This window comes from Berghia stephanieae, chromosome 5 (genome assembly GCF_034508935.2).
Source record: "Berghia stephanieae isolate SIO BIC M18660-M18661 chromosome 5, UCSD_Bste_1.3, whole genome shotgun sequence".
Taxonomy (NCBI): domain Eukaryota; kingdom Metazoa; phylum Mollusca; class Gastropoda; order Nudibranchia; family Aeolidiidae; genus Berghia; species Berghia stephanieae.
The window spans coordinates 22,479,352-22,492,647 of NC_088364.1; the positions used below are offsets into that span (position 1 = coordinate 22,479,352).

Genomic DNA, 13,296 nt, shown 5'->3' on the forward strand with positions numbered 1-13,296 from the left:
TGTGTATCAATTTTTTTGGTTTCCTTTAATCAATTCAATGGTGTTCAATGAGGTTTCCTCCTCCTAACCCCCCCCCCCAATTCATGGCACTATGAAATGATGTTATGTTTGAATGATAATGTTAAAAATTTATAAACAGAGAATATATCTTAACGCACAGTCATTGGTAACCTGTGTGTAAACCTATTCAGAATGACTTGGCTGTTACCTGTACCAACACAGTCTTTATATTTTTCATCCTATGCCTTCTATGAACATATTTTAATTTATCCCCATTAATAGTACTTTGTAATGAAATATCATAACATTGTAGCGTTACGCACACCACATCAATTGACAACAGACATTTAATACCTCTCTCAACCTGCCTAACAAAGAGCAATAACTCCACTCAGATTCAGATTTCTAAAAAATTTCTGACATAATCTTGAAGTTCAATATCTTTCCGAGTTATTTGCTTCTTAAATATGTTATTAAATTTTTTCACTAGTAAAAGGATCTACAAAACATTTTTTGAAACAAGGGTAATAACTCCTTCCAAATACAACTCAAAACTTTAATATTGGATTATACATTTTTTAACAATTGATCCGTTTCATCTTTGCGTCTTTGGGTAGTGTTCAAATGTTTGTTATTTTTAAGATATCGCAACTTCAAAATGTGATACGTAGACAAGTAAGTTCTGGACTTTCTTATTTGGCAATTACTCATATATACATACATACATACATACATACATACATACATACATACATACATACATACATACATACACATAGTACAACTTCCACAAAAAAAATAGAAACACAAAACAAAAATACAAAAAAAGAAAGAACAAACAAAACACCTAACAAAAACACAGGACACTTACTTGAAAGGGTCAAAAATCCAATGCTCAGACAAACTTTGCATGGAATACCCAAAAACCCAGTCACTGTCCAGTTTTTTTAAACCAGCAATGAAAAATACCAAGAATATCTGAAATAAAAACCCATGAAATGTTTTAGAAGATCATAAAACATGTTATTTAAATATCTAAAAAAATACAATATACAAAATGTACCTGTTTATGTTTTAATAATCTTTTTTTATTTTGAAAAAGTCAAATTTCATACAATAAATGTAAAATTGGTTAGAATCGACGTGCATATAGGAAACACTTTGAATTTTAAGCTAAAACTGTTCATACCTGATTCCAAAATTTAAAAAAAAAGTCAAGTACACCAAAGGACAAACTAATGTCTTAAAAAATAATAATTTGACTCACTTGGGCACGGAATAAAGTGTAGTTCCACAGTGGAATGTGAGCATTGTGAATGGAAGAATCCAGTAAACCATCTAATGACCTGTTCAAGATGAAATAAAGACAAACAGCTGGCTGACAAAAGATGCTTGGCGAGTCAATTTCATAGTAACTGAAAGAAATCTTAATAATATTGTAGATAAAGGACACAAGACAAAACCACAGCAATCTTGAACACAGCCTAAGAGTGATATACGGATTACGTAAAATGCATAATTAATCCATTTGTTTTGATTATCAATGATGACGATTCCAAGAAAGCTAAATTGAAACAAAATATCTTAAAATCCCAATTTTGTCAAAGGTATGGCATAAAAAAAATCAAGGAAAATCTCAACTGCCAGCAAATAAAACTAGTTTTGACAGAGATAACACGATTCTAGCAACAGGATAAAACGATACCTATTATTGCAGTCTTTGGACTTCAGAGAACTGTGACGCTGTTCAAGCGTTTGTTGGAGCTAATAAAAAAAGTTAACTCATTGTCTCTGCCACAAACTCCATATTAGCTGTCATGTATAATTGAAAGACAAACCTTACACTGTATCTGTCCATGTGTCGATGGTTTTCACAAATGATCAAATGATTACTGGGGCTCAGAAAAGCAAATTATTGTCAACGAATGAAATCTTGAAATCTTGTGAGTAAAGCTGGGTTTACCATGAGGTCTAAGGGTTTGATGGGACCATACTGGATTAAAATTGGGAAAGGGGCAATACAGACTGAGCATTAAATTGTGATTTTAAAACATTTCTGGCAATCACTGAGCAGGTCATGTGGTGACAATGATAGAGAAAATCAGTGGTCCGTGAAAGACAAAGCACCACCCAATGCGTCAGAGAAAACCATTAGAAGGAACATGGGACAGGGCAGGGACTCCTAACACCACATAGTCCTGGTATATATCCTTTCTATGGGATAACTAAAGGACCAGCTGATGTGTGACAGTTTTGAGGATCTTGAGACGATGAGAAAAGCAGTGGAATGAGCCATCAAACAAATCCAGGCTTCTGTCTGCAAAGATGTCACCACAAGCCCAAAAATGCATTCAAGTCAAAGGTGGAAATGTAGAACAATTTCTTTAAAGTTGTACCACGTCATCAACAATATGGTTGCCACAAATTCGCAATTGTTATTCACAATAAAATTCATTGATCTATCGTTTACATTTTTTTTTGCATAAAAAGCATTTTCTTTCAGTTACCTCCAAAATGACCAACCCGGTAATTGTGATTGGCTTTTAGAAGGAATTCTTTTTTTTAATAAGTCAAGATTCCCGCTCCTACCTCCCTCCATTCCCCTCATCGGTGTTATTGTCCTATCTGACGACAATCACAACCTTTACTACTACAACTACTACTTACACTACTACTACTGCTACTACAAGATATGAAGTGAATAGAAAAGTGCCAGAAGACAATAGAGAATAAAAATTTTTCGCGGCGGTGGTGGGGTTTGAACCTGCGACCTTATTGGTACGACAACTCCGCCTGGCAGGTGAGAGCGTGGCTCTACCGTGTGAGCTATCCACGAACACAAAAATATTCGTTTCAAACTCAAAGTCATTACTAGATCCCTCTCTCACCCACTTCTTGAGACCGCCGATTCGTTCGTACACCACCATCGCGAATAATTTTGACCAGCAGTTAAGCTTAATAGCCAATATTCTCAACACAAACATATAACATAGAAACGATTGAGACATTGAGTATGCTCCGGTGTATGGGGTGAATTTTTATTCAGAAAAGTGAGTGGAGCAGGCACTTATGTTGGTAACAACAAATATGAAGTGAATAGAAAAGTGCCAGAAACAATAGAGAATAAAAATTTTTCGCGCGGTGGGGGTTTGAACCTGCGACCTTATTGGTACGACAACTCCGCCTGGCAGGTGAGAGCGTGGCTCTACCGTGTGAGCTATCCACGAACACAAAAATATTCGTTCAAACTCAAAGTCATTACTAGATCCCGCTCTCAAACCACTTCTTGAGACCGCCGATTCGTTCGTACACACCATCGCGAATAATTTTGACCAGCAGTTAAGCTAATAGCCAATATTCTCAACACAAACATATAACATAGAAACGATTGAGACATTGAGTATGCTCCGGTGTATGGGGTGAAATTTTTATTCTCTATTGTCTTCTGGCACTTTTCTATTCACTTCATATCTTGTTGTTACCAACATAAGTGCCTGCTCCACTCACTTTTCTGAATTAAAAATTCACCCCATACACCGGAGCATACTCAATGTCTCAATCGTTTCTATGTTATATGTTTGTGTTGAGAATATTGGCTATTAAGCTTAACTGCTGGTCAAAATTATTCGCGATGGTGGTGTACGAACGAATCGGCGGTCTCAAGAAGTGGGTGAGAGGGATCTAGTAATGACTTTGAGTTTGAAACGAATATTTTTGTGTTCGTGGATAGCTCACACGGTAGAGCCACGCTCTCACCTGCCAGGCGGAGTTGTCGTACCAATAAGGTCGCAGGTTCAAACCCCACCACCGCCGCGAAAAATTTTTATTCTCTATTGTCTTCTGGCACTTTTCTATTCACTTCATATCTTGTTGTTACCAACATAAGTGCCTGCTCCACTCACTTTTCTGAATTAAAAATTCACCCCATACACCGGAGCATACTCAATGTCTCAATCGTTTCTATGTTATATGTTTGTGTTGAGAATATTGGCTATTAAGCTTAACTGCTGGTCAAAATTATTCGCGATGGTGGTGTACGAACGAATCGGCGGTCTCAAGAAGTGGGTGAGAGAGGGATCTAGTAATGACTTTGAGTTTGAAACGAATATTTTTGTGTTCGTGGATAGCTCACACGGTAGAGCCACGCTCTCACCTGCCAGGCGGAGTTGTCGTACCAATAAGGTCGCAGGTTCAAACCCCACCACCGCCGCGAAAAATTTTTATTCTCTATTGTCTTCTGGCACTTTTCTATTCACTTCATATCTTGTTGTTACCAACATAAGTGCCTGCTCCACTCACTTTTCTGAATTAAAAATTCACCCCATACACCGGAGCATACTCAATGTCTCAATCGTTTCTATGTTATATGTTTGTGTTGAGAATATTGGCTATTAAGCTTAACTGCTGGTCAAAATTATTCGCGATGGTGGTGTACGAACGAATCGGCGGTCTCAAGAAGTGGGTGAGAGAGGGATCTAGTAATGACTTTGAGTTTGAAACGAATATTTTTGTGTTCGTGGATAGCTCACACGGTAGAGCCACGCTCTCACCTGCCAGGCGGAGTTGTCGTACCAATAAGGTCGCAGGTTCAAACCCACCACCGCCGCGAAAAATTTTTATTCTCTATTGTCTTCTGGCACTTTTCTATTCACTTCATATCTTGTTGTTACCAACATAAGTGCCTGCTCCACTCACTTTTCTGAATTAAAAATTCACCCATACACCGGAGCATACTCAATGTCTCAATCGTTTCTATGTTATATGTTTGTGTTGAGAATATTGGCTATTAAGCTTAACTGCTGGTCAAAATTATTCGCGATGGTGGTGTACGAACGAATCGGCGGTCTCAAGAAGTGGGTGAGAGAGGGATCTAGTAATGACTTTGAGTTTGAAACGAATATTTTTGTGTTCGTGGATAGCTCACACGGTAGAGCCACGCTCTCACCTGCCAGGCGGAGTTGTCGTACCAATAAGGTCGCAGGTTCAAAACCCACCACCGCCGCGAAAAATTTTTATTCTCTATTGTCTTCTGGCACTTTTCTATTCACTTCATATCTTGTTGTTACCAACATAAGTGCCTGCTCCACTCACTTTTCTGAATTAAAAATTCACCCCATACACCGGAGCATACTCAATGTCTCAATCGTTTCTATGTTATATGTTTGTGTTGAGAATATTGGCTATTAAGCTTAACTGCTGGTCAAAATTATTCGCGATGGTGGTGTACGAACGAATCGGCGGTCTCAAGAAGTGGGTGAGAGAGGGATCTAGTAATGACTTTGAGTTTGAAACGAATATTTTTGTGTTCGTGGATAGCTCACACGGTAGAGCCACGCTCTCACCTGCCAGGCGGAGTTGTCGTACCAATAAGGTCGCAGGTTCAAACCCCACCACCGCCGCGAAAAATTTTTATTCTCTATTGTCTTCTGGCACTTTTCTATTCACTTCATATCTTGTTGTTACCAACATAAGTGCCTGCTCCACTCACTTTTCTGAATTAAAAATACTACTGCTACTACTACTAATACTGCCTGCTGTTGCTACTACCACTATTATCATTATTATACTGTTATTATCTTTATTATTTATCATCATCATCATCACCATCATCATCATCATTATCGTTATTATTATTTAGCAATGACTATGAAAAATGTTTTTTTTCTCTTTTTGATGAAAATTTTTGTCTAAAATCAAAGCCTATCTCCATTGAGTAAAAATGTTTTTGAATTTTGAAAATCCATTCATAAATAAACAAGTTATGCAGTTTCAATGGTGTCATTTATTTGGATGACCCGCAAAGAGGAAAAAAACGCGAAAATATGGGACGCTTTTTCGGCATTTTTTTTTCGACCTTTGGTTGTATCTTGCGTAATAAGTGGATTAAAAGATTGAAACTTGAAGAGCAAATTAGGATGGTGTTTTGTAAAATACGGGAAAAGTACTCGTCATATTCATATGAAATTTTACAACCAAAAAGAAGAAATGTTCATGTATTACCTTGTCAGCGACAAAACCTCCACGCCCGGTAGTTTTGAGAAATATTTTACTCCAAAGAGTAAAAATCTATTTTTAACGGTCTTCTGGTAATCGCACGAGTTTTGTCGCTTGACATAATCTACAATGACCTTTATTCTAACTGTGTGCCAACTTTCAGTCATATTCATCGATAAACAGCGTCGTAATTAATTTTTTTAAATAGCATATACGAAACGGCTTCGTCCCATATTTTGACGCGAATTCGGGCACTTCGTGAGCGAAAAAAGAGGCCCAAAGATTTGTGCGGGATAGTCATTGCTATATTATTATTGTTGTTGTTGTTGTTGCTACTATTATTATTATTGTTATTATTATTATTATTATTATTATTATTATTATTATTATTATTATTATTATTATTATTATTATTATTATTATATATTATTATTATTATTATTATTATTATTATATATTATTATTATTATTATCATTATTATTATTATTATTATCAATATATATATATATATATATATATATATATATTATATATATATATTATGATTTTATTATTATCATTATAAATATTATTTTCACCATTTCTATCGTTAGTGTTGCAAATTTGATATTACAATCTATTGATAGACTTACCAGTATCTATTGGCGCTCGATAGAAAGAAGAGGAAAGCCAGAATACCAAACAGGTATGAATGGTTGTTCCAGGAGAGTTTGTCCAGCAGGAATATATACCAGTATGGCCCCATGTACAACAGGCATGAGGTTCGAAACCAAAATCCTAACATGATACCAATGGCGCCTGGGGATAAATGAAGGAAAGCGAGAGTGAAAGAGTGAAAGAGTGAAAGAGTGTGTGTGTGTGTGTGTGAAAGAGAGAGATGAGAGAGAGAGAGAGAGAGAGAGGAGAGGGAGAGAGAGAGAGAGATGAGAGAGAGAGGTTATACGTGAGAGACCGCATGAAACATATAAATATATAATAACTTTACGTACATTTATAGTTCCATATTGTTAATCATATTCATAATCTAAATATGTTCATTAAGCACTAAATGTTAAATGACCAAAGATCTCATCTGGCAGAAGATTTTACTGAAATATTTAAAAAATTTCCCATGTTATACATATACAATCACAATCCAAAGAAGCAGGATAGGCTAGTAAAGAAGAAGAAGAAACGACATCACTATCGTTGTTCTATCACCCTCTGGCGAACGATAATAGGTATATGATTCATGGGTCGTTGATACTCATTCAACCTCCGCAGAGAGAGACGAGAGAGGAGGAGATGAGGCGACGAGAATTGAGAGGAGACCCAGAGAGAGGAGAGACGAGTGATGAGGAGAGAGGGAGGAGAGAGGAGGAGGGGAGGATTGTGATGAGAGTGAGAGGAGATCAGTGCACGACGAAGAGTGTGAGAGAAGAGTAGACGGGAGACCTCTCTATTGCCCTCTGTCTATATAGTCATGCACACAAAACATCCCATTAGTATTATATATGGCATCAGAATCTTTTTGATGGTATTAACAAAACAACACACCACACAAAACACATACACGATAAACAAACAAAAATCGGACTCTCACAAAAAAATTCAAACACGTAAATACAAAAAAAATAAACAAAAAAAAAAAAAAACAAAAAAAAAAAAACAAACACAAAAAGAAAACGAATGTATAAAAAAATAAACAAAAATTTAAGGGTGGAAAACAATAATAAACCAACAAACCACAAAAAAAAAAACAAAATGACAAACAATACAAAAAAAAAAAAAAATACCCAACAAGTACGGAAACAAAATTGAAACCATGGTTTAAAAAAATAAAAGAATAATAATAAAAAATATATAAACAAACAAAGACAACAAAAAGAAAAACAAACAAAGAAAAAAAACAAATTAACCACAACAAAATATGACAAACAAATACAACATTATTACAAAAAATAGCCTGTCTTTCCTCAACCAGTCAAAGGGGTGATAGGGATTCGAATCTCGTCGTGGCGAAATTTCTCTCATTATTTATGTTGGTAACCCTACCACCGCCGCGAAAAATTTTTATTCTCTATTGTCTTCTGGCACTTTTCTATTCACTTCATATCTTGTTGTTACCAACATAAGTGCCTGCTCCACTCACTTTTCTGAATTAAAAATTCACCCCATACACCGGAGCATACTCAATGTCTCAATCGTTTCTATGTTATATGTTTGTGTTGAGAATATTGGCTATTAAGCTTAACTGCTGGTCAAAATTATTCGCGATGGTGGTGTACGAACGAATCGGCGGTCTCAAGAAGTGGGTGAGAGAGGGATCTAGTAATGACTTTGAGTTTGAAACGAATATTTTTGTGTTCGTGGATAGCTCACACGGTAGAGCCACGCTCTCACCTGCCAGGCGGAGTTGTCGTACCAATAAGGTCGCAGGTTCAAACCCCACCACCGCCGCGAAAAATTTTTATTCTCTATTGTCTTCTGGCACTTTTCTATTCACTTCATATCTTGTTGTTACCAACATAAGTGCCTGCTCCACTCACTTTTCTGAATTAAAAATTCACCCCATACACCGGAGCATACTCAATGTCTCAATCGTTTCTATGTTATATGTTTGTGTTGAGAATATTGGCTATTAAGCTTAACTGCTGGTCAAAATTATTCGCGATGGTGGTGTACGAACGAATCGGCGGTCTCAAGAAGTGGGTGAGAGAGGGATCTAGTAATGACTTTGAGTTTGAAACGAATATTTTTGTGTTCGTGGATAGCTCACACGGTAGAGCCACGCTCTCACCTGCCAGGCGGAGTTGTCGTACCAATAAGGTCGCAGGTTCAAACCCCACCACCGCCGCGAAAAATTTTTATTCTCTATTGTCTTCTGGCACTTTTCTATTCACTTCATATCTTGTTGTTACCAACATAAGTGCCTGCTCCACTCACTTTTCTGAATTAAAAATTCACCCCATACACCGGAGCATACTCAATGTCTCAATCGTTTCTATGTTATATGTTTGTGTTGAGAATATTGGCTATTAAGCTTAACTGCTGGTCAAAATTATTCGCGATGGTGGTGTACGAACGAATCGGCGGTCTCAAGAAGTGGGTGAGAGAGGGATCTAGTAATGACTTTGAGTTTGAAACGAATATTTTTGTGTTCGTGGATAGCTCACACGGTAGAGCCACGCTCTCACCTGCCAGGCGGAGTTGTCGTACCAATAAGGTCGCAGGTTCAAACCCCACCACCGCCGCGAAAAATTTTTATTCTCTATTGTCTTCTGGCACTTTTCTATTCACTTCATATCTTGTTGTTACCAACATAAGTGCCTGCTCCACTCACTTTTCTGAATTAAAAATTCACCCCATACACCGGAGCATACTCAATGTCTCAATCGTTTCTATGTTATATGTTTGTGTTGAGAATATTGGCTATTAAGCTTAACTGCTGGTCAAAATTATTCGCGATGGTGGTGTACGAACGAATCGGCGGTCTCAAGAAGTGGGTGAGAGAGGGATCTAGTAATGACTTTGAGTTTGAAACGAATATTTTTGTGTTCGTGGATAGCTCACACGGTAGAGCCACGCTCTCACCTGCCAGGCGGAGTTGTCGTACCAATAAGGTCGCAGGTTCAAACCCCACCACCGCCGCGAAAAATTTTTATTCTCTATTGTCTTCTGGCACTTTTCTATTCACTTCATATCTTGTTGTTACCAACATAAGTGCCTGCTCCACTCACTTTTCTGAATTAAAAATTCACCCCATACACCGGAGCATACTCAATGTCTCAATCGTTTCTATGTTATATGTTTGTGTTGAGAATATTGGCTATTAAGCTTAACTGCTGGTCAAAATTATTCGCGATGGTGGTGTACGAACGAATCGGCGGTCTCAAGAAGTGGGTGAGAGAGGGATCTAGTAATGACTTTGAGTTTGAAACGAATATTTTTGTGTTCGTGGATAGCTCACACGGTAGAGCCACGCTCTCACCTGCCAGGCGGAGTTGTCGTACCAATAAGGTCGCAGGTTCAAACCCCACCACCGCCGCGAAAAATTTTTATTCTCTATTGTCTTCTGGCACTTTTCTATTCACTTCATATCTTGTTGTTACCAACATAAGTGCCTGCTCCACTCACTTTTCTGAATTAAAAATACTACTGCTACTACTACTAATACTGCCTGCTGTTGCTACTACCACTATTATCATTATTATTACTGTTATTATCTTTATTATTTATCATCATCATCATCACCATCATCATCATCATTATCGTTATTATTATTTAGCAATGACTATGAAAAATGTTTTTTTCTCTTTTTGATGAAAATTTTTGTCTAAAATCAAAGCCCTATCTCCATTGAGTAAAAATGTTTTTGAATTTTGAAAATCCATTCATAAATAAACAAGTTATGCAGTTTCAATGGTGTCATTTATTTGGATGACCCGCAAAGAGGAAAAAAACGCGAAAATATGGGACGCTTTTTCGGCATTTTTTTTCGACCTTTGGTTGTATCTTGCGTAATAAGTGGATTAAAAGATTGAAACTTGAAGAGCAAATTAGGATGGTGTTTTGTAAAATACGGGAAAAGTACTCGTCATATTCATATGAAATTTTACAACCAAAAAGAAGAAATGTTCATGTATTACCTTGTCAGCGACAAAACCTCCACGCCCGGTAGTTTTAGAAATATTTTACTCCAAAGAGTAAAAATCTATTTTTAACGGTCTTCTGGTAATCGCACGAGTTTTGTCGCTTGACATAATCTACAATGACCTTTATTCTAACTGTGTGCCAACTTTCAGTCATATTCATCGATAAACAGCGTCGTAATTAATTTTTTTAAATAGCATATACGAAACGGCTTCGTCCCATATTTTGACGCGAATTCGGGCACTTCGTGAGCGAAAAAGAGGCCCAAAGATTTGTGCGGGATAGTCATTGCTATATTATTATTGTTGTTGTTGTTGTTGCTACTATTATTATTATTGTTATTATTATTATTATTATTATTATTATTATTATTATTATTATTATTATTATTATTATTATTATTATTATTATTATTATTATTATTATTATTATTATTTATTATTATTATTATTATTATTATCATTATTATTATTATTATTATCAATATATATATATATATATATATATATATATATATATATATATATTATGATTTTATTATTATCATTATAAATATTATTTTCACCATTTCTATCGTTAGTGTTGCAAATTGATATTACAATCTATTGATAGACTTACCAGTATCTATTGGCGCTCGATAGAAAGAAGAGGAAAGCCAGAATACCAAACAGGTATGAATGGTTGTTCCAGGAGAGTTTGTCCAGCAGGAATATATACCAGTATGGCCCCATGTACAACAGGCATGAGGTTCGAAACCAAAATCCTAACATGATACCAATGGCGCCTGGGGATAAATGAAGGAAAGCGAGAGTGAAAGAGTGAAAGAGTGAAAGAGTGTGTGTGTGTGTGTGTGAAAGAGAGAGATAGAGAGAGAGAGAGAGAGAGAGAGAGAGAGAGAGAGAGAGAGAGAGAGAGAGAGAGAGAGAGAGAGAGAGATATTTTTTTGTTTGTTTGTTGCTTTAGGTCTCTTCCAACACAATTGAGGTTATATGAGAGACCGCTGAAACAAAAAAACAAACAATCTAACAAAAATAGTACAAATGTAAATCAAAATCATAACCAAAATATATCATAAGCTAAATTATAAATAACCAAGAACAAACAGGCAGAAGATTTACAGAAAAAAAAAAATATCCCCTGTCAAAAATACAATCACAAACCAAAGAAGCAGGATAGGCTAGTAAAGAGAAGAAGAAACGACATCACTATCGGATCGTACACCCATGCGAACATCATAGGTATATGATTCAAGGGTGATGCTCCCATCCAACCACCCGCAGAGAGAGAGAGAGAGAGAGAGAGAGAGAGAGAGAGAGAGAGAGAGAGAGAGAGAGAGAGAGAGAGAGAGAGAGACTGGAGACCTCTCTAATGCCTGTATAGACAAGCACAACAACCCATAAGGTATTATATATGGCATCAGAATCTTTTTGATGGTATACAAAAGACACACACACACAAACACATACAGACAAACAAACAAAAATCGGAAACAAAAAATCAAACCACGTAAATACAAAAACAATAAACAAAAAAAAAAAAAACAAAAAAAAAAAAACAAAACAAAAAGAAACGAAGTATAAAAAAAACAACAAAAATTTAAGAAAACAAACTAAACCAACAAACCAACAAAAAAAAACAAACAAACAAACAAAAAAAAAAAAAAAACCCCACAAGTACGGAAACAAAATTGAAACCATGTTTTAAAAAAATAAAATAATAATAATAATAAATAAATAACAAACAAAGACAACAAAAAGAAAAACAACAAAGAACAAAAACAAATTAACCCCACAAAATATGACAAAACAAAACAAAATAATACAAAAAATAGCCAGTCTTTCCTCAACCAGTCAAAGGGTTGTAGGATCGAATCTCGTCGTGGCGAATTTCTCTCATTTTTATGTTGGTAACTGCTCCTCTACACAACCCTTCTTTGGTGATTTATAGACATTTTGTATTTACTAATTCATTACAGTTCATAATGTTTAATCAACATTAAACAAAGTTTGTATTGATAATTGGCAAATAATTGACCAAAGCGGGGATCATTTCGTTAAAAAAAAATATTTTTTTTTGTTTCAAATCATATTTTTATTCAATTCACTGCTCTCTCTCTCTCTCTCTTCTCTCTCTCTCTCTCTCTCTCTCTCTCTCTCTCTCTCTCTCTCTCTCTCTCCCCCCCCCCCCTCTCTCTCTCTCTCTGTCTTGATATTTTGTAGTCATTTAGAGTGAATATATTTTAGAAGACAGAAACAGCCATCACGTTCATTTGATTTAACTCTTTCTTTTTCAACATGTTATGAAAATGTGCCCGACGTTTTGATTAGAATAAAAAATGCTTTCATTTTCGATATTAGGTTTGGTGTTGAGTTCTTCCACTCATTTAATTCTTATCTTTTCCCAGTAACCAGTACTACTTTTTTTCAGAAATAAATGAAAAAAGTTTAATTGAAAATCAGACACTATCTGGGTCAAACTGTATAAAACAATATTGGACCGTCAGATGAATTTTAATCACACCCTAACTTTATCCGACCTCTGTTGATTTAACATAATATCACGGGTAACAATAGTGAAATTAACACAAAAGATTGGTCTTTTATTGCTCCCGCGTGTCAAATAATTACATTTCTTACAACAAACAACAATAAATTATTTTAATCAATTCA

At 35.9% G+C, this 13,296-nt stretch overlaps 1 protein-coding gene across 3 annotated transcripts in view; it reads right to left on the reverse strand.

Annotated features, from left to right (window-relative positions):
• The window catches only part of LOC144972606 (vitamin K-dependent gamma-carboxylase-like), a 92,423-nt gene that overhangs the window by 19,362 nt on the left and 59,765 nt on the right, over positions 1-13,296 (reverse strand). For all 3 annotated transcript variants that reach the window (XM_078914037.1, XM_078914035.1, XM_078914036.1), the window contains exons 5-7: positions 11,246-11,411; positions 1,268-1,346; positions 872-978 (exon numbers count right to left, since the gene is read on the reverse strand). In XM_078914037.1, coding sequence (XP_078770163.1) covers positions 872-978; positions 1,268-1,346; positions 11,246-11,411 — 352 coding nt within the window. The remainder of the gene's footprint in view (positions 1-871; positions 979-1,267; positions 1,347-11,245; positions 11,412-13,296) is intronic.